Source organism: Oryctolagus cuniculus, chromosome 7, assembly GCF_051225735.1.
Source record: "Oryctolagus cuniculus isolate XC-2025 breed Fujian yellow rabbit chromosome 7, ASM5122573v1, whole genome shotgun sequence".
NCBI classification, from domain to species: domain Eukaryota; kingdom Metazoa; phylum Chordata; class Mammalia; order Lagomorpha; family Leporidae; genus Oryctolagus; species Oryctolagus cuniculus.
Genome location: NC_142873.1, coordinates 128,864,902 through 128,884,455, shown reverse-complemented (window position 1 = coordinate 128,884,455; position 19,554 = coordinate 128,864,902). Strand labels below are relative to the sequence as shown.

Genomic DNA, 19,554 nt, shown 5'->3' with positions numbered 1-19,554 from the left:
AGGAGCCTGGAGCTTCATCCAGGTCTCTCACGTGGGTGCAGCGGCCCAAGCACTTGGGCCACCTTCTGCTGCTTTTCTCAGGCCATTAACAGAGCTGGATGGGAAATGGGGCGTCCACATGGGATCCCGGCATCACAGGCGGCGGCTCCACCCACTGGGCCACAGCTCTGGCTGGAGTAAGAATTTTATGAACTCAGAATCAGAGAGAAGGAACGCTTATGGCGGTGGGGTGAGCCTTGAACGGCTTGTGGAGGGAGGGAGGGAGGGCAGAGGACTCCTTGGAGGAGTCCAAAGGGGAAAGTGAAGGAAGAGAGCCAGCAGAGTGAGTGAACCCGTGAGAGAACAGTTAGGCACAGATCCAGAGGAATCCTTGTGCCAAGCTCAGCTTTGAGCTTTTAGGGAGATCTTGCTGATGGGGAGAAATTTTCCAATGGGTTCTACACCTGTGAAACAAGGGCTTAGATTTATCCTGAGGATAGCAGAGAGTCACTGAAGGCTTTGAGCAGGTAACAGATTTGATCTTAGAAAAATAAGTGCAGTGAATGGATTGGGGGTTGGAGAAGTTATTTCAGTGCTGAGGAAGGATTATTTATGATGATATTAATCATGGAGTGGTTCGGCCAGTGCTGCGGCTCACTAGGCTAATTCACCAGGTTCTAGTGCCGGACTCTGTCCCGGTTGCTCCTCTTCCAGTCCAGCTCTCTGCTGTGGCCAGGGAGTGCAGTGGAGGATGGCCCAAGTGCTTGGGCCCTGCACCCGCATGGGAGACCAGGAGAAGTACCTGGCTCCTGGCTTCGGATCAGCACGATGTGCCGGCTACGGTGGCCATTGGGGGGTGAACCAACGGAAGGAAGACCTTTCTCCCTGTCTCTCTCTCTCACTGTCCACTCTGCCTGTCAAAAAAAAAAAAAAAATCATGGAGTGGTAAATGAAATGGGGAGGAGTGAATGGATTTCTTAGACTCTCATAGCCAGCAAGAGCTGGACTTGGTGACTGGGGTGGAGAAGAAGTAGAAAAAATGAAGAGATTCTTGATGTGGGCAAAGGAGAGTCCTCTGGGTTTTTAGGAGGGGTTTAGTTCTGGGAATGGTGAATATAAGGTACCAAAGGAATGTCCAAGCAGAAATGTCCAGGAGGCAGCTGAATTTGCCCAACTGGAATTCACAAGAGAAGTCTAGGTCGGAGGTAGAAATGTGGGGGCCTTTAGGGCCTTACAGATGGCAGCCACACAAGTAGATTTGTTGAGCTTACCCAGGGAGTACGTATAGAGTAAGAGGAGAAGAGGATATATGAGACAGCCCTGAGAAGCCCCCAAGTTTAATGGTCTGGCAAAGGGTGGGGGGGAGTGAATTGCAGAGGTAGCTGAGATGAAGTGACCAAAATGGTAAGAAGATAATCAGCAGTGGAACATTCCAGAAGCCAAAGTGTTGAAACCTGATGACTAATCAAACAAATAAGACCTGAAAGACTCTGGATTTAGAAACAAGGAAGTTGTTGGTGAATTCAAGTGCAGTTTCAGTGGAGTGTTGGGAGCAGAGGTCAAATTACAGTGGCTTTAGAAGTGGATGGAAAGCGAAGACTGCATGTACATACACTTTTGAGAAGTTTGGCCATTTAGGGGAAGAAGTTGAGAAGACAGTTGCTAGGAGACGTGTTTTTATTCAGATGGGAGCAATGCTGTTGTCATAGATCCAGCAAATAGGAAAAAGATAAAATTACACATGAAAAAGATAATTAAGAGAGTAGTGCCCCTGAAAAAAGGCATAAGAGGGGCCAGTGCTGTGACGTAGCAGGTAAAGCTGCCACATTCAGTGCTGGCATCCCATATGGGTGCCAGTTCGAGTCCCAGCTGCTCCACTTTTTTTTTTTTTTTTTTTTGAGAGATAGAGTTACAGACAGAGAGGGAGAGACAGAGGTCTTCCATCAGCTGGTTCACTCCCCCAAATGGCTGCAAAGGCCAGAACTGGGATGATCCAAAGCCAGGAGCCAGGAGCTTCTTACAGGTCTCCTACATGGGTGTGGGGCCCAAGCACTCAGGCCATCTACCGCTGCTTTCCCAGGCCATACCAGAGAGCTGAATCAGAAGAGGAACAGCCTGGACTCGAACCCACACCCACAGGGGATGCTGGTTACTGGCTATGCCACCACACTGGCTCCTGCTGCACTTCTGATCGAGCTCTCTGTGCCCTCAAGGAAAACCTAGAAGAAGCTTCTGGCTCCTGGCTTTGGATAGGCCCAGCTCCTGCTGTTGCAGCTATTTCGGGAGTGAGTCAGCAGATGGAAACATCTATCTCTCTCTCTCTCTCTCTATCTCTGCCTCTCTTCCCTGTAACTCTGTCTTGCAAATAAATAAAAAATAAGGCCTAAGATAGGAGATCCAAAGTGTTGGAGGAGAGATCCACTTAAAAGGGGGAGGGAACCATTTGGTGCAGCTGTTATGACAATGTTTGGGATGCCCACATCCCATATGGAAAGAGTCTTGGGTTACAGTGGTAGCTCCACTTCTGATCCAGCTTCCTGCTAATGTGCACCTTAGGAGGAGGCATCAGGTGATACAAGAACTTGGGTCCATGCCACCTATGTGGAAAACCCAGATGGAGTTCATGGCTCCTGATTTTGGTCTGGCCCAGCCCTGGCTGTTGCAGACATTTGGAAAGTCCCTCTCTGTCTGTCTCTCTCTGTCTCTCTCAAACAAAAATTAAAAAGAAAAGTTGGAAGGACATGTGCATTGTGGCAGAAGGGTAACATGTATATTGATATTAGTATGTTAGTAGATTTGGTGGCAGGAAGTTGAGGCAATTCTTGTTTGGTGATTTCTATTTTCTTTGTGAAATGGGGACATGGTATCAGGCAGTGAGGATGAGATTAGAGGTGATGTGCCAGGTTGGAAAGAGCAGAGAGGTTGAAACAGCAGCAGTGAAAATGGGAAGGAGATGACTTAAGGTAGCACACAGATTTGAGGGCAGTTGTAATGGCCCTGTTGAAGTTGGTGACCATTAATTCATAACACCAGTAGTCTACATGGTTGTATAATATGCATTTTTCCCCTAACAGCATCAGCCACCTAATGATGGGCACGGAGAGGTTTGTTGAATTGATCCAAGTTTGGGTTTTACCAGGAGAATGCAGTAGAAGGACAAAGAACAAGTAAGCGGAGGATATTAGCAAAAGAGTGGTTAAGTGATGGGCTTTCAAACGTAGCCTGGATAGGAGAGTGAAAAAGTATTGCAGACTAGATGTCTCAATGAAGTCAGAGTCCAACATGGAAATAGTTGAATGAGTGAGTTGTGAGCAGAAAGAACAGTCATGGGCTTGCATTCTGGTGCAGCAGTTAAGCCGCCGCATGCGATGCCAGCATCCCATGTGGGCAACAGTTTGATTCTTGGCTGCTCCAGTTCTGATCCAGCTCCCTGCTAATCTGCCTGGGAAAGCAGCAGAAGATGGCCCAGGTACTTGGGCACCTGCATCCATGTGGGAGACCCAGAAGAGGCTCCTAGCTCCTGGCTTCAGCCTGGCCTAGCTCCAGCTGTTGTAGCCATTTGAAAAGTGAACCAGCATATCTCCCTCTCTGTAACTCTGCCTTTAAAATAAATAAATCTTTTATTTAAAAAAAAGTGGAGTTGTTAATAGAGATAAGTAGAGTAGGTTCTTGCCTTCACACAAGAAAGAATTCAGATATGAGACAGAGAACAGTGGTAAGCAAGGTAGCAAGGTATAATGGGATAGAGCATCCATCAGAATGGACGGGCACCTCTCCAGACAGAAGCAGAGAGTACCCAGTCACTCAGACTGGGGGAAGCAAGGTTACATGGCTTAATGGAGAGAATACACCTGCAGGCCAGGCGGGCAACTCAGAAAAATGCCGAGAGTCTGTGTTCAGACTGGGGTTTATAAGGGAATGGGGTCCAGTTCTTGCTGCCGTATCTCCTTCCCCTCCTCCTCCTCCTCCAGGACAAAGAGTTTGCTGAGTGTGAAGTAGTTGAAATTGTTCCCAAGGTTTCTCTATCAGACTGGGTAGCCTACCTGGCCCTGGGCAGAGGAGCTTCCCCTTGGGTACCTTCCTTAGGGGAAGGTGTGAGGTTTTATTGCTCAGTGTTATCAGACTAAGTAACTAATTTGGTGCTGAGTAGAGAGGAGTCTTCTGGGGCGCTCTCTTTGGGGGGATGCCAAGACCACCTGTAAACGTCTCAGGATATGGCTAGGACTTTGTAGTGTGAAGTACAGGGCTGCTTGCAAGGTGAGCCTCCAAGCTTCTGCTGATGCTTTGTTTTCCTTAGGTCCCTCTCACACACGTAGGTGGATTTCTAACTTCCTACATCACAGAGCCATGAGGCGTGAGTAATTTCAGGTGCTGACAAAAGGCCCAGGGTGGGGCATGGGGGTGAGTGGCCAAAGTGGAGTAAAGGAGACAGGATGCTGACCTGGCCATTGAAATTCCCCTGGGTGATGGCAGGACTCAAGGCAGGAAGAGCATGTTCGTCCATTGAGTACCAATGTCTGATGAATAAAGCGGGTTGTTCTGGGGTCTCTAGATGACAGCATGAGGAAGGGCAAAGATTTTTACACTGAATGAATTGCCATGACCCTTGACATAGCAAGGGCTCTCACAAGGAGGTGAGTAAGGAACAGGGTTAAGGTTTGGTGAGGAGATGCTACCCACCTCCCAGCCCTGAGATGCTTGGGGTATAAGAATGTAAGCAGTGTCCACCAGGGAGGGCTATGTAGGAGCGGAGTCCTGAAGTCAAGCCAGCTTTGGGCAGAGGCTGGAGGTGGGCAGAGTGACTGGAGAAACTGAGGATGGGGGAGACTTAGCTAATCGGAAATGAGTTTTCCAGGGCAAAATGAGAAGGTTAAGAAGAGAAGGAAGGATAGGAAATGAGTCGAGCATGGTGAAGCATGGAGCCGTAAAGGAGTGAGGCAGGTGTGCGTAAAATCTAACTCATCTGCGGAGTTACATTTTGTGGGTGCGCATGGGGGTAGGTGTGTGGAGTAGAGAGAGGGAAAGTGGGGTCTGTGGCTAGGGAAGGCGGGTAAGTCTGGGGAGAGGGCAGACAGTTTTGCAGGAAGGTGATGAGGGAAAGGTCAATGGGGAGAGGATGGAGGGAAGTGGCAGATGTGGGGGGAAGTTGGGGACAGATGGAATCAGTAGGGGCAGTGACGAGGGTGTGAGTGGGAGAAGAAGGGGATCCATGAGAAGGAAGTGACAAATTGGAGGGAGACAAGGTGAAGACAGCGGCTGGGCCGGAAGCGTGTCCGGGAGAAAGTTCCCACCTAGTCGTGACGTTTTGGTCAACAACAAGCCACATCCACCGCAGTGGTCCTCTAAGGTTGTAGTGGGGCTGAAGCATTCCCGTCTCCTGGAGAATGTGTCGGCTGAAGTAGACACATGATACAATGAAATCACAGAAGAAGAACCCTCAAGAAAATGCCTGTGAAGGGTTTAGCAGAGGCTGTTGCAGACCTCAACAAACTCTTGAAGTGTAGAAACCTCACCCCAGTCCTGGAAGGTTTTCATTCACAGAAAGGGATGTTCCTGGTGCCTGTGTGCTTCCCAGCAGATCTGAGATGAAAAGCAGAAACAGCCCAAGCAATCCACCACCTTTCTGCAAAGAGTGACTGCTCCTCAAGGACAAGGAGGTGTCCAGAAGACATTGTTACGGAGGAGATGACACCTCCCTGAGTGTTACGATCCCTGAAGACCTCCCAGTGGGACAGCAGGTGGAGGTAGAAGTCTGTGACACTGATGATCCTGACCCTGTGTAGGCCTAGGCTAACATGGGTCTTCATGTCTTCATTTTTAACCTGAAAGTTGAAATAATGAAAAAAATTATAAAATAGAAAAGAGTTTATAGAATAAGGGACTGTTTTTATGATTTTTTAAAAAGATTTATTATTTACTTTGTTATTTAATAGAGTTATATGAGAGAGAGAGATCTTCCATCTGCTGGTTTGCTCCCCAGATGACCTCATCTTCCAGTGCAGGGCCAGGCCAAAGCCAGGAGTTTCATCCAGGTCTCCCACATGGATGGCAGGGGCCCAGGCACTTGGACCATCCTCCACTGCCTTTCACAGACACATTAGCAGGGAGCTGGATCGGAAGAGGACCAGCCAGGACTTGAACAAGTGCCTATGTGGAATGCTGGCATCATAGACAGTGGGTGGCTTTAGCTACTACATCTCAACCTTGGTTCCCTGTTTGTTATAAGCTGTTGTTACAAAACAGGTTAGGGGCTCGTGCTGTGATGTAGCAGGTAAAACTGCTGCCCGCAGCGCCAGCATCCCATATGGGTGCTGGTATGAATCCTGGCTACTCCACTTCTGATCCTGCTCCCTGCTAATGAGCCTGGGAAAGCAGCAGAAGATGACCCAAGTCCTTGAGCCCCTGCACCCACAAAGGAAACCCAGAAGAAGCAGCTGGCTCCTGGCTTCAGACCAGCCCATCTCCGGGTGTTGCAGCCATTTGCGGAGTGAACCAGCAGATAGAAGATTTCTGTCTCTCCCTCACCCTCTTCACCGCCACCCTCCCCCCATAACTCTGACTTTCTTCTTTTTTTTTTTAAGATTTATTTATTTATTTGAAAGTTAGAGTTACACAGAGAAGGAGAGGCAGAGAGAGAGAGAGAGAAAGAGAGGTCTTCCATCCAATGGTTCACTTCCCAATTGGCCGCAATGGCCGGAGCTGTGCCGATCCGAAGCCAGGAGCCAGGAGCTTCTTCCAGGTCTCCCATGCGGGTGCAGGGGCCCAAGAGCTTGGGCCATCTTCTACTGATTTCCCATGCCACAGCAGAGAGCTGGATCCGAAGTGGAGCAGCTGGGACTCGAACTGGTACCCATATGGGATGCTGGCACTGCAGGCGGTGGCTTTACCCACTATGTCACAGTGCTGGCCCCACCTGACTTTCAAATAAATAAGTATGTTTTGAAAAAAGAAAGTTAAAATAATTTATAAAATAAAAAAATTACAGTAAGCTAAGGTTAATTTACTATTGGTAAAAGACAAAATGGGTAAATTTAGTGCAGCCTAAGTATCCAGTGTTTGTAAGTCCTCAGCAGTGTGCAATAATATGGTAGGCCTTGACACTCACTGCCCCTGTTCCCACCAGTAAGTGACACATGACTGTGTCTATCTCAGAATAGAGAGGCCAGGGAGAAGGCCTCTGTCTCATTCTACACCTGAGACCTGCAGGAACAGGAGACAGTGGCTGCCTTGTTGTCTCTGAGGCCATCTGGGGAGACAGCCAGCCTGGTCACCCGGGCCTGAGGAGCTTTCTGCGTTCAGAAACTTGTCTTTTTGACTTATGGGGGAAACGCCCTCCGGGAAATTTTATTTTAGAAACAAGATTAATTGACCTCGGATTTTTAGCCCCTCCCCTTGTTTCTAAGGAGCTGAGGTTTTTGAGATTTTGCAATTTTAGTTTAACCTGCATGAAAGAAGTCCATTTGGCTGCTATAGAAATGATTTATGGATGAATCCAGATTTATTAATCACCTCTGAAGATGGAGAGGAAATGAAAAACAAAGAGTCCACTCTGGGCTGGAGACTAAGTAGGTTTGCCGTCCTTGCAGACGATCTCGCCAAGGTTAAAGGGCCACAAATAAACCAATTTGGACTGAGGTTCCTAATCTGGATTTTAATTTCATGTGCTCTGGTTTTTCATTCCATTTTCTCTCCAAGGTAAAATAATGACTAATTGGCTGCCACTTAAAGAGAGAGTCCAGCAAGCATGGTGGCAAGCGCATTTTTCTCTCTGGCCCTCCATGTGAGCTGCAGTTCTTATGATCAAGCTGGTGGAGCCGACTTTTACTGCTCACTGCATGCCATGATCAGTTGACTATAAATTAAATCCTCTTTTCCAAAAGCCATTTTCCATTAGTGCTAATTTGTTTGCTTCTCATTTCCACTGATCATTAGAATCTCTGGTTGTGAGCACCAAATTGGAAATAGTTTCTTTGACATTTCAAAAAATGTTCTCCCCTTCTTGACTGCCATTTGGCTGTAGCTAAAGAACATTATGGTTTGCAGAAGAACAGTTCACTCCAATTACAGTTTAACTGACCGTTCATGGCACCGAATCCCTGTCCTCAGTGTCCAAAGATGACACCACTGCTGACATTGCTGTTTCCTGTCATGGCTGTAAAATGCCTCATAGCCTTTGTGCTGGCCTTCTTGCATGGAGAGTCTGCCACTCCACACATGGCAGCTTTGGGAAGTTGGTAGTTTTACGGACCTACATATCACAGACATCAGATATAACCATCTGAAGAGGGACAGGTTGATTCCTTCATTCGCCCAGCAAGCATTTGTTGATCATGCCTTATGCCAGACCCTGCCCTTGAGGAGCTCACACTCTGGTGGGAGGGATGGAGAGGTTTGCAGCCTTAGAGGAGGGACCGCAGAATGGGCACCCCCACTTGTCTCAGGGACTTTGCCAAAGGGCAAAAAGGAGACTGGCAGTCCCTGTGCAGAGCTGCACTGAGCTGCAGAGGGCCCTGGAAGGGCCTGTGGTACTGAGAAAAGGAGATCTGTCAAAATGTGGAAGTGTTGGAGTTGAGGTTAGGTTGGGGCCAAGTTTTGAGGGCCTTGAATGCCATATTGAGTGTAGACTTTCTCCCGAAGGCCATAAGAGGCTAAAGGAGAGATTTGGGGATAAAGAAGGGAGGAAGTACAGAAGCTGGAAGGAAAAACAGTCAAGGAAAGGCTTGGTTTGTGTATTGGTAGAGCCTGGTGAGGATTGGATAAGTTTTTTAAGAGGAGTTAGAGGAGACGGAAAAGCTGAGGATAAAGGGGTGGGACCTCATGCTCATGGAGAGGCTGGTGCTGCTACCATAGCATTAAGGATGGAGGGCAGGGGCCAGTGTTGTGGTGCATCCCAGATTGGAGTGCTGATTTTAAGTCCAGTCTCCTCTGCTTCCAATCCAGCTTTCTGCTAATGTACCTGGGAGGTAGCAGATGATGGCTCAAGTACTTGGGCCCCTGCTACCCATGTGGGAAACCTGGATGGAGTTTGTTCTCCTAGCTTCAGCCCAGTCCTAGCCATAGACAACATTCAGGGAGTGAACCAGTGGATGCAAGATCTCTGTCTCTCTCTCAATCTCAGTTTCTTCCTCTCTCTTTATCACTCTGCTTTTCAAATAAATCTTTAAAAATAAATGGGCCAGCGCCGCGGCTCACTAGGCTAATCCTCCGCCTTGCGGCGCCGGCACACCGGGTTCTAGCCCGGTTGGGGCGCTGGATTCTGTCCCAGTTGCCCCTCTTCCAGGCCAGCTCTCTGCTGTGGCCAGGGAGTGCAGTGGAGGATGGCCCAAGTGCTTGGGCCCTGCATCCCATGGGAGACCAGGATAAGTACCTGGCTCCTGCCTTCGGATCAGCGAGGTGCACTGGCCACAGCGCGCTGGCCGCGGCGGCCATTGGAGGGTGAACCAACGGCAAAAGGAAGACCTTTCTCTCTCTCTCTCTCTCTCTCTCTCTCTCACTGTCCACTCTGCCTGTCAAAAATAAAATAAAATAAAATAAAAAATAAATGGAGGGGAGGGGAGGAGCTTCTGCTATGGGTCCTGTATTCTCCATGAAGTAGAAACAAGGTTTTCTGGGTATTCTCCCTGATTCCTCAACTTCTTTCATCCTCCAGTCAGTCAGCAAGTCCTGTTGCTTCCACCTGTGTGGCATTCCTGCTTCCCTCCACCCCTGGTGTCATCAGCATCTTTTGCCAAAATTACAGGTCTGGCTTCCTAACTGGTACCCCACCTCTGATCTTGTCTGCTTCCAGTCTTCCTTGTATTCTGCACTCAAGGCATTTCTTTTAGAAATCTTTTCTTGAGGCCAGCATTGTGGTGTAGTTAATGCAACACCGGCACCCCATATGGATGCTGGTTCATGTCCTGGCTGCTCTACTTCCAATCCAGTTCCGTGCTAATGCACCTGAGAAGGCAGCGGAAGATGACTCAGTGTTTGGACCCCTGCCATCCACGTGGGAGACCCAGAACGCTCCTGACTTCAGTTTAGCCCAGCCCTGGGTGTTGCAGTCATTTAGGGAGTGAACCACAGGATGGAAGATCTCTCTCCCTCTCTCTCTTTCCCTCTCTGTAATTCTGTCTTTCAAATAAATAAAAATCTAAAAAAGAAAGAAAGAACTCTTTTCTTGTCACTCTTGATTTGAAAGCTCTTAGAACCCTGACCTTGCCCTTCTGTCTCTGGCCTCTGCCTGTTTTCCCAGCCTCCTCTCTTCTGCTCCATTCTCGTGCTGTGCTGCAGCTCCCCTAGGAATCTCAGCCCTGAAAAGAAAAGGGACTTCGTGGAGGGCCCGTGTGTCAGGTCCCTTCCTGGCCCACGTGAGCTATTACTATCATCTGCTACAGGTAACAGAAGCCGAGAGAAGCTAAGTAAGGTCATACACCAGGAAGTGGACAGTCATGCAGCTCCCAGGCCTGTGTTCCTGACCACTGTACCACACTGCCTCCACTTGCACTTTCCACCTTACTCTCTCTGGTGACCCAGGGACCCGAGTCACTGCACATTCTATTCCCTCCTCTTAGAACACACTTCCCTCACCTTCTCCCTAGTGGCTGCAGACCCCTTTTCAGCATTGTTGGCCTCTCCCCTGGAAAGCCCTCCATGACATCCTGCACTCAGACTAAGGGCAGGTTAAATGTCTTCTCTCACATTCTCAGCTTCCTGTCATAGCTCTTACCACACCGTTGGAATTGGAATCACTTATTTATAAGGTTATATTCCATCCCCAAACTGTGTACTCACTGAAGGCAGGAACTGTGTCTCTTTCACATTTCTCCCCAAAGGCCTACTACAAGGTATGGGGCATACTTGTCATTCACTGCTGAGTTTCATTTTTTAATGGAATTGCTGATAGGCTGGAGGTGGGACAGATGGAGATAGTGAGGCTGGAGGTGGGACAGAGGAATCTCTCAAGTCTGAATGTCTTATGAACAACTCAACTCACTGAGGACTTACAGTGGGACAGGTGTGGGAGATGGAACGATTGTGGAGTGAGGGAGAGGCAGCATCTGGGGATGCCTGTGAATCCAGAGAAGATGTTGTGATAGAAACGCATCAGGAAGAAGGCGTTTGAGTAGAGGAATCAGTTGTTAACCATCGCAGTAAGAGAACAAGCAAGCCAAGGAGTAAGACATGCTTGCTGAACTTGGCAGTCAGGGAGTTAGCAGAGACATCGGCTCAAGTGATGGAAGAGAAGTCAAGGGGCAGAAGCCCTGTTACAGCTGGCTAGGGAGAGGATGGCCAGAAAAGGGCGTGTAGACTGTTTTGTGAAGTGAGAAAACCAGAGAGATGACTGGAGGAGGATGTGGGCTTTAGAGGTTTCTGTTTTCATTTTTAGTTTGGCTTGAAAATGGGCAAAAGTTAACTAGGCAAACAAGAATAATGCTTACATCAGGGCAGCAGTTGACAACACAAGGAAGGGTGAGAGTCATGGGTGGTGTGAGAGCTTGGGGGGAGGCAGGGTGGGTGGATGCTTCTCTGGAAGAGGGGTAGAGAATGGGTATGGAGAGAGAGAAAATAGAAGGAAGAGGACTATGAGGATGTTCTTGCCTAGAGGCCTACAACTCTTTGTTAGGCCCAAGGGTCCATCATCTGAGGACAGATGGAGAGGAAGGAGCTTGGTGTTGTGGGCCTCAAGGTAGAACAGTTCCGGCTAAGCACAGAGCTCAGGGTGTGGGTCATAGTGTGCAGACTACGCTGGAGGACACTGGAATCTGGATTTCATACCTGTCCTTTGTGCTCCAACACAACCTGGGATATATCCCGTCAGAGTGTTCTCATTCTTCATTAAAATCACCTAGTTGCTTGTCTCTACTCCACCAGCCTGTAAGCACCCTGAGAAAACAGATTGTGTGTGTTGTGTTGACCAATGCCAGTTTCAGTGCTTGGCTCAGAGTTGACACCTAGGCCATCTGTTTAATTAACAAATGTGTGGAGTTAAGGAAACTAAAGTGCCAATTATGAGTTCTTTATGTTGGATGTCAGCCTAATAACACCTCCTGAGGGGCAAGCATTTGGCACAGTGGTTTGGATACTGCTTGGGATCCCCATACCGTGTCTCAATGCCTGGATTCAAGTCTCACCTCTGCTTCTGCTTGCAGCTTCCTGCTAATGTGCACTTAAGAGGCGGCAGATGATGGTTCAAGTCCTTGTGACCCTGACACCTATATGGGAAACCCAGATTGAGTTGTGGGCTCTGGCTTCAGCCTAGCCCGAGCCCTGGCTATTGCCGGGTACAGTGTACCAGCAGACGGCAGATACCCATCGACCTCTCTCTCTCCCTCTCTCTGTTTCTCTGCTTTTCAAAGAAAATGAAAATGAGTACAAATTTTAAAATGATAACACTTATTGAGCGCCCATTGTGCCAGAGACTATGTTTGCCCCTCAAATTAAAAAGATGAAACATGAAGCCAGTGCTGCAGCATAGTAGGTTAAACCTCCACCTGCGGCGCCGGCATCCCACATGGGCGCCAGTTTGTGTCCCAGCTGCTCCTCTTCCTATCCAGCTCTCTGCAATGGCCTGGGAAAGCAGTAGAAGATGGCCCAAGTTTTTGGGTCCCTGCACCCTTGTGGGAGACCCAGAAGAAGCTCCTAGCTTCTGGCTTCAGATCGGCCCAGCTTCAGCCACTGTGGCTATTTGGGGAGTGAAGCAGTGGATTGAAGACCTCTCTCTGTGTCTCTACCTCTCTCTGTAACTCTGTCATTCAAATAAGTAAATAAAATAAATCTTAAAAAAGAAAGATTAAAAGTAAAAGACTACAATAGTGGAAATACTGTGCAGACTAATCTGAGAGAGACTTAGGAGGTATAACTGTCAGAACCCAGCAACAGTTCAGATAAGGAGGGCAAAAGGAGAGGAACAAGCCAAAAACAGCTCTTGGCTGGCAGTGAATAGGACCAACACAGCAGAAGGGGCAGGTGTGAGGAGTTGATGTGTTCAGTCTGAGACTGGTTGACTTGAGGACTGTGGGGCTGGTTGATTGTGCAGTGTGTCCATGAAAATCTTGCTCGTCACTGAAGTACAGGGAATGGAGCTAAGCAGGAAAGCCCAGGCTGAGGATATGGAGCTGGGAGTCACGATCCCTACAGATGCAACTAGAAGTGATGGAGGCTGGGGCCGGTGCTGTTTTGCAGTGGGTTGATCCTCCACCTGCGGCTCCGGCATCCCATATGGGTGCTGGTTCTGGTCCTGGCTGCTCCTCTTCCAGTCCAGTTCTCTGCTGTGGACTGGGAAAGCAGTGGAGGATGGCCCTGGTCCTTGGGCCCCTGCATCTGCATGGTAGACCCAGAGGAGGCTGCTGGCTCCTGGCTTCGGATCGGCACAGCTCCGGCCGTTGCAGCCAATTGGGGAGTGAACCAGCGGATGGAGGACCTCTCTCTCTCTCTCTCTCTCCTCTCTCTGTGTAACTCGACTTTCAAATAAATAAAATCTTAAAAAAAAAAAAAAAAGTGATAGAGTGGGGCTGGGTGTTGCAGTACAGAAGTTAAGTTGCTTCTTGGGAAGTCCACATGCCATATCAGAATGCCTGCTTCAAGTCCTGGCTACTCTTCTTCCAGTCCAGCTTCCTGCTGATGTGCACCCTGGAAAGCAGCAGATGATGCTCAAGTACTTGGGTCTCCGCTATCCATATCGAGGACCTAAATTGAGTTCTGGGCTCCTGGCTTCAGCCTGACACAGTCCCAGTTGTTGCATGCATTTGGGAAGTAAACCAGTAGATCTCTCTCTCTCCCTGTCTCCAAAAATTTAAATTAAAAGAAGTGATGGATGGGTCCGACACTGTGGCATAGCAGGTAAAGTCGCCATCTGCAGTGCTGGCATCCCATATGGGTGCCAATTCAAGTCCCGGCTGTTCCACTTCCGATCCAGCTCTCTGCTGTGGCCTAGGAAAGCAGTAGAAGATGGCCCAAGTCCTTGGACCCCTGCACCCACGTGGAAGACCTGGAAGAAGGTCCTGGCTCCTGGCTTCAGATCAGTGAAGCTCCAGCCGTTGCAGCCAATTGGAAAAGTGAACCAGTGAACAGAAGACCGACCTCACTCTCTCTCTCTCTCTCTCTCTCTCTCTCTCTCTCCTCTCCTCTCTCTGTAACTCTGCCTTTCAAATGAATAAATACTTAAAGAAAAAATTGATGAGAACAATAAAAAAAGAAGTGATGGAGTAAATGAGGTTGCCTAGAAGATTACAAAACAGGAAAGGGGAACAAAGAACAGCAAAGGAACGCCCGAGGAGGACCCAGAAGAGAGTGGGTTAGGAAGGAGAATTTGAGAAGACAATCAACTACAATCCAACTGAGAGGCCAAGTATGATGGGACAACAAAGCTGGCCACTGAATTTGACAAGAGATCATTGGTGACATTTTTGTAGCACAGAAGAGAGCAGGATCAATGCCTTTGGCTTAACAGACAAAACCTGGCTTTTGGAGTTATGTACAAATCCGAGTTCAAATTCCATTTCCACTGAGTTCAAATTCCATTTTGGCTGTAAGGCCTGCAATAAATGAGCAAGCATTTTTAAACCTTTGTTGCTCCATCTGAAAATTATGCATAATAGACCGGCGCCGTGGCTCAACAGGCTAATCCTCCGCCTAGCGGCGCCGGCACACCGGGTTCTAGTCCTGGTTGGGGCGCCGGATTCTGTCCCAGTTGCCCCTCTTCCAGGCCAGCTCTCTGCTGTGGCCAGGGAGTGCAGTGGAGGATGGCCCAGGTGCTTGGGCCCTGCACCCCATGGGAGACCAGGAAAAGCACCTGGCTCCTGGCTCCTGGCTCCTGCCATCGGATCAGCGCAGTGCGCCGGCCGCAGCGCGCCAACCGTGGCGGCCATTGGAGGGTGAACCAACGGCAAAGGAAGACCTTTCTCTCTCTGTCTCTCTCTCTCACTGTCCACTCTGCCTGTCAAAAATAAAAAAAAAAATAAATAAAATAAAAATAAAAATTATGCATAATAACTGCTGTCTGAAGATCTTGAGGGTTAAAACAAATTTTTTATATATATATATATGCACACACACATATATGTGTATAGATGTATGTGTGTGTGCGTGTGTGTGTATACAATGCTAAGTGGCTAGCCCTCAATAAACAACCGAAAAGGGACCAGCATTGTGGCACAGCAGGTTAAGCCACTGCCACAATGTCAGCATCCCATATGAGCTCTGGTTCAAGTCCCAGCTGCTCAACTTCAGATCCAGCTCCCTGCTAATGTGCCTGGGAAAGCAGCAAAGCATGGCCCAAGTGGTTGGGCCCCTGCACCCATGTGGGATACCCAAATAGAGCTCCTGGCTCCTGGCTTCAGATTGGCTCAGCTCTGGCCATTGCAGCCATTTGGGGAATGAACCAATGGATGGAAGACCTCTCTCTGTCTCTACCTCCCTCTGTAACTCTTTCTTTCAAATAAATAAAATAAATCCTAAAAAAAAAAAAAAAAAAAAAAAAAAGACTTATCTGGAGGTTAGAACTTCAATATATGAATTTGGGGGAGAGGCAATTCAGCTCATAGCAAGTGTGTAAGCTCATTGTTCAGGCATATGGAGCTAAGCGCTGGAAGAAATAGCCAAGAGAGTTCAAAGTGGCTGCCTCTTTGGAGTGAGGGTGAAGGCTGACAAGTGGTGGGACAGGTGCTATTATTGTCATTTTTTACTGAGTAGCAAACTGGTGGAGCTGAGCCTTGAGCCCAGTCTGACACCAACCTCCTTCCACTGTCCCATACGCTGGGAGCTCCCCAAGGCCCTGACGGCAGCACCATGTTTGTCTCTGTGTCTCCCACAGTTCGTTATGCAGAGCTGCACGGTGGGCCTTCCCTATGGAGTAGATTTGGGGTTGCATCGCTGTGACCTTGAAAGCTGCCATGTGTTTGTTGGTTTGTTTGTTTGTTTGTTTTTTTCCTGGTTCAAAAGAAGGTAGAGGAAGGCTGAGATCCAAGGAAACCTTGAGGGATTCGAAGTGTGCATTGTCCTGCTTCGCGTTTCCTACCCTCGGTGGCGTGGAGTTACTGGGCGCATCTGTGCCAGCCCTTGGAGTCTCGGCCTTAGAAAGGGTTCATCCTGATGAGTCTGATGGTGGTGCCTCACACCCTCCTCCCTGGGGTCTGGAACAGCCGCTCAGCCTCATCTTGCTGGGGCCAGTTTGGCTGCTGAAGGTGGCCTTGGCCTCTGAAAGTTACTCTCAGACTTACGGCTGGAATGGCATTCACAGTGATTGATGCCTGATCTCACGCGGGTTTTGGTCATTTTTGTGTCTAGGTTGGGCCACAGTTATTCACCTGGTCTTAAGGCGGACAGGAGTTTGCGAGCACCTTCCTCCCCGAAGCTGCGCGGACGCCCTTCCTGGGAGCACATTTCCCACGTCCTCCGGGAGCAGTGGAGGTTGCTGTGTACGTATGTCCGTCTCAGCATGCCTCGGATTATAGCTTCCTAATAAAACCCTGATAGCTGGGCCCCATCAATATCTCAAATACATGTGAGGAAACGTTAATTTAGAATCAATTTTAGGATGTTTCAGACTGTAAAGTCCTTTTAACTAGATCTCTGGCGAAGATGTAGAAGCACTTTATGGGACTGTAAATTTCATGTTGAACCGTCTTCGTGAAATACACATCTCCCCTACACACAAGCTGTTCTCTCCATATCAATCATGGCCCCTGCAAGTAATGTTTCACAAATATTCTGTAAATCACAGAAAACCCCATGATAATGTGAAATATGACTTTCACTTGTCTGTTAGACAAAAGAACCGCACGTGCCTCTCTCCCATCCACACTAACATTTGTTATGGATAATAACACTTTCAATCACAACTATTTTTGGAAAACGGGTTTACTTTAAACCTTCCCTCCCCCGCTGGAAATACTCTCCCAAGGACACAGACTCCTACAAACCACAGCCCATTAATCCAACTATGGAATAAGAACTTTTTCTTCCCACTTACTTTGTTGAAAAGTTGTTTTGAAGTCTTAATATAAAAGCCCAAGGTGCAAGTGCACATTCCCGTAGCCAATCAGCATACGAGAAGGGTCTGGGGTGTGAAAGGCCCGGAATCTCTCTGACCTTGTGTGAAGTGAGTCCTGTAGGGACCTGGCTTGTTAACAAGCAGTGATCTCAGCTGGCTCCTGCAGCCTTTGGGTTACTGGCACCAGCAGAGAAGCTGAAGGGCTAACGTGCCAGCCCTGAAAGAATAGACATGTACACCCTTTAAGAGTATTAATTGCATTACAAGCCAGCCAGGACCTCCCTGTTCAAGCAGCAGAGGACCAGCCCTAGTGTGTGTTTTGCACATAACTACGCCCCCGCAAAGGCTCACTGCCTTCTAACCTGAGCACTGGCGAAGCAAAACCCACCAAGCAGTGGACTTGCATGGTTCTACGCACTGTGATAATCTGTCTGTTTTCCCTCCCTCTGTAGCCACCCTCAGGACTGTTCAATCATGACTTCTATAAAGGAGCAGGCAGCAATTAGCAGGCTCTTAAGTTTTTTACAAGAGTGGGACAAGGCTGGCAAAGTCAAAAGGAGCCACATCCTGGACAGTTTCATTGAAATCAACCAAGGCAAGACTGCCCCTGAATTAGAGCAGGAGTTTTCCCAGGGGGCCAGCTTATTTCTGGTACGCTTGACCACCTGGCTTAGAATCATGTATCCTTTGCTGAACAGAAATCACTCCATCAATAAAGGCAATCTCTAGATAGAAAAAGGGAGAAGGTGTTGAGAAAGCTTTTCTCTTGAGTCTCCCTGATATTTCAGAAGATGTCTGTGCAAATATGATCCCCCAAGTCAAGAACTGCATCGACTTCCTGTCTTGCCAACCCATCAGCATCCTCACTCTCACCACTATCCTTTGTCCCCATCAGAGTGGAAGTAGACATTCCTTCTGTCTGGCGCCATTTTGTATTTGTACTCCACTCGAATCCCCTCCCATCTCCTCAGGGACTTTATTCTTTTTCTCCTACGTCTTTCACCTTTACCACATTACTCGCTGCTTTCATCAACATTTATATATGCAGGGGCCGGCGCTGTGGTGTGGCAGCTGGAGCCGCTGCCTGCAGTGCCAGCATCCCATATGGGCACCGGTTCAAGTCCCAGCTGTTCCACTTCTGATCCAGCTCTCTGCTATGGCCTGGGAAAGCAGTGGAGGATGGCCCAAGTCCCAGAGCCCCTGCACCTGTGTGGGAGACCCAGAGGAGGCTCCTGGCTCCTGGCTCCTGGCTTCGGATCAGCCCAGCTCTGACTGTTGTGGCCAACTGGGAAGTGAAGTGAACCAGCGGATGGAGGACCTCTCTCTCTCTCTCTCTCTCCCTCTCTCTCTGTCTCTGTCTCTCCTTTCTCTGTAACTCTCTGACTTTCAAGTAAATAAATAAATCTTTTTAAAAAAAAAAGCATTTATATATGCAGAAAGTTCTTCTATAAAGTAAATGAAATCTGTCCCAAACCGAGGCTCCACCTAGCTCTGGCCCTTCGTGGTGAAGCTTCTTGAAAGGGTTGTTGACTTTCCTAGCCTCCACTTTCTCCTCTCTTTCTTCAGCCTTGCTTCTCCCCACCCCACACACATTCCGCAGATGCAGATCCTGCCGAGGTTACCAGTGGTTTCCTGGCTGCAGCGCCCCGTGACTGCGTCCTTAGTTCTCTCTTCTGACCTCTCCATGGCATTTGCCCATCAACCCTTCCCACTTCTCCATTCCTCCCCTGGTTTCCAGGATACCAGCCCTCTTGTTTTTCTTTCTTTCTGCCCATTCTTTCTTCAGCCGTCCTTCAAATGCTGGGGTGTTCCTGTTGATTCCATCCAAGTCCCTCTTCTCCGCCCACTCTCTGGGTCTCCTCGAGTGAGCTCGTCCATGGTCTTGATGCCAACACATCTTCAGACTTCCCTCTGCAAGCTGGGTTCTGTATCTATGCATGCAACTACCATCTCCATTCCTGCACTGTGTTCCTGGCTTGCGAAACTGGGTGAATGGGAAAGGAACATAAGAAGAACTTTAGCTCTGAAGCTTCAGTGGCAGCTAAGGTTTCAGGACACATTGAGTTCAAGGCACCTGTACTCAGGAGCCCTGGAGGCAGATCAGGACTGAAGGCAGATTTGGCCGCCATCAAGGCGGCTGGATTTAAGGATAGTCCTGCTCTGTGTGCCCACAGCACTCTGGTGGTTCATCTTACACTGTCTTACTGTATATTTTTTTTTTTCCTGAAACCCTCTCCCTTCTTCTCCTCTGTATTTAACAAACTCCTACGCCATTACTCAGGTCTCAGTTTAAACAACACTTTCCCAGGAAGCCCTTTTTTGAGCCCCAGACCAGCTCAGTTCCCCCTGTTACCTATACACTGAGCACTCTCTATTTATTACCTACTTGATATTTCCTCTCCCCTCCCCACCCCCCTTGGGTTGTAAACCCTATGAGGGCAGGAATTGCATCTGTCCTACTCTTATTTGCATCTCCGTCATGTAGCACATTTGCTGAATGAAGGAAGGAGTGAACCACCATCTGCAGCTAGGAAGATCTACTGGCTCAAATAAACCCAACTCAGCTGCCTTTTTCTTACATTTAGGTCACTGATAAAATTATT

The 19,554-nt window shown here is 48.5% G+C and overlaps 1 protein-coding gene across 2 annotated transcripts in view; it reads left to right on the top strand.

The window, feature by feature from the left end:
- ARMH1 (armadillo like helical domain containing 1) overlaps window positions 1-19,554 on the top strand; it is a 50,286-nt gene that overhangs the window by 751 nt on the left and 29,981 nt on the right. For both annotated transcript variants that reach the window (XM_017346361.4, XM_089300792.1), the window contains exons 2-3: window positions 16,246-16,376; window positions 17,404-17,631. In XM_017346361.4, the coding sequence (XP_017201850.3) occupies window positions 17,426-17,631 (206 nt within the window). In that variant the 5' untranslated portion in view covers window positions 16,246-16,376; window positions 17,404-17,425. The remainder of the gene's footprint in view (window positions 1-16,245; window positions 16,377-17,403; window positions 17,632-19,554) is intronic.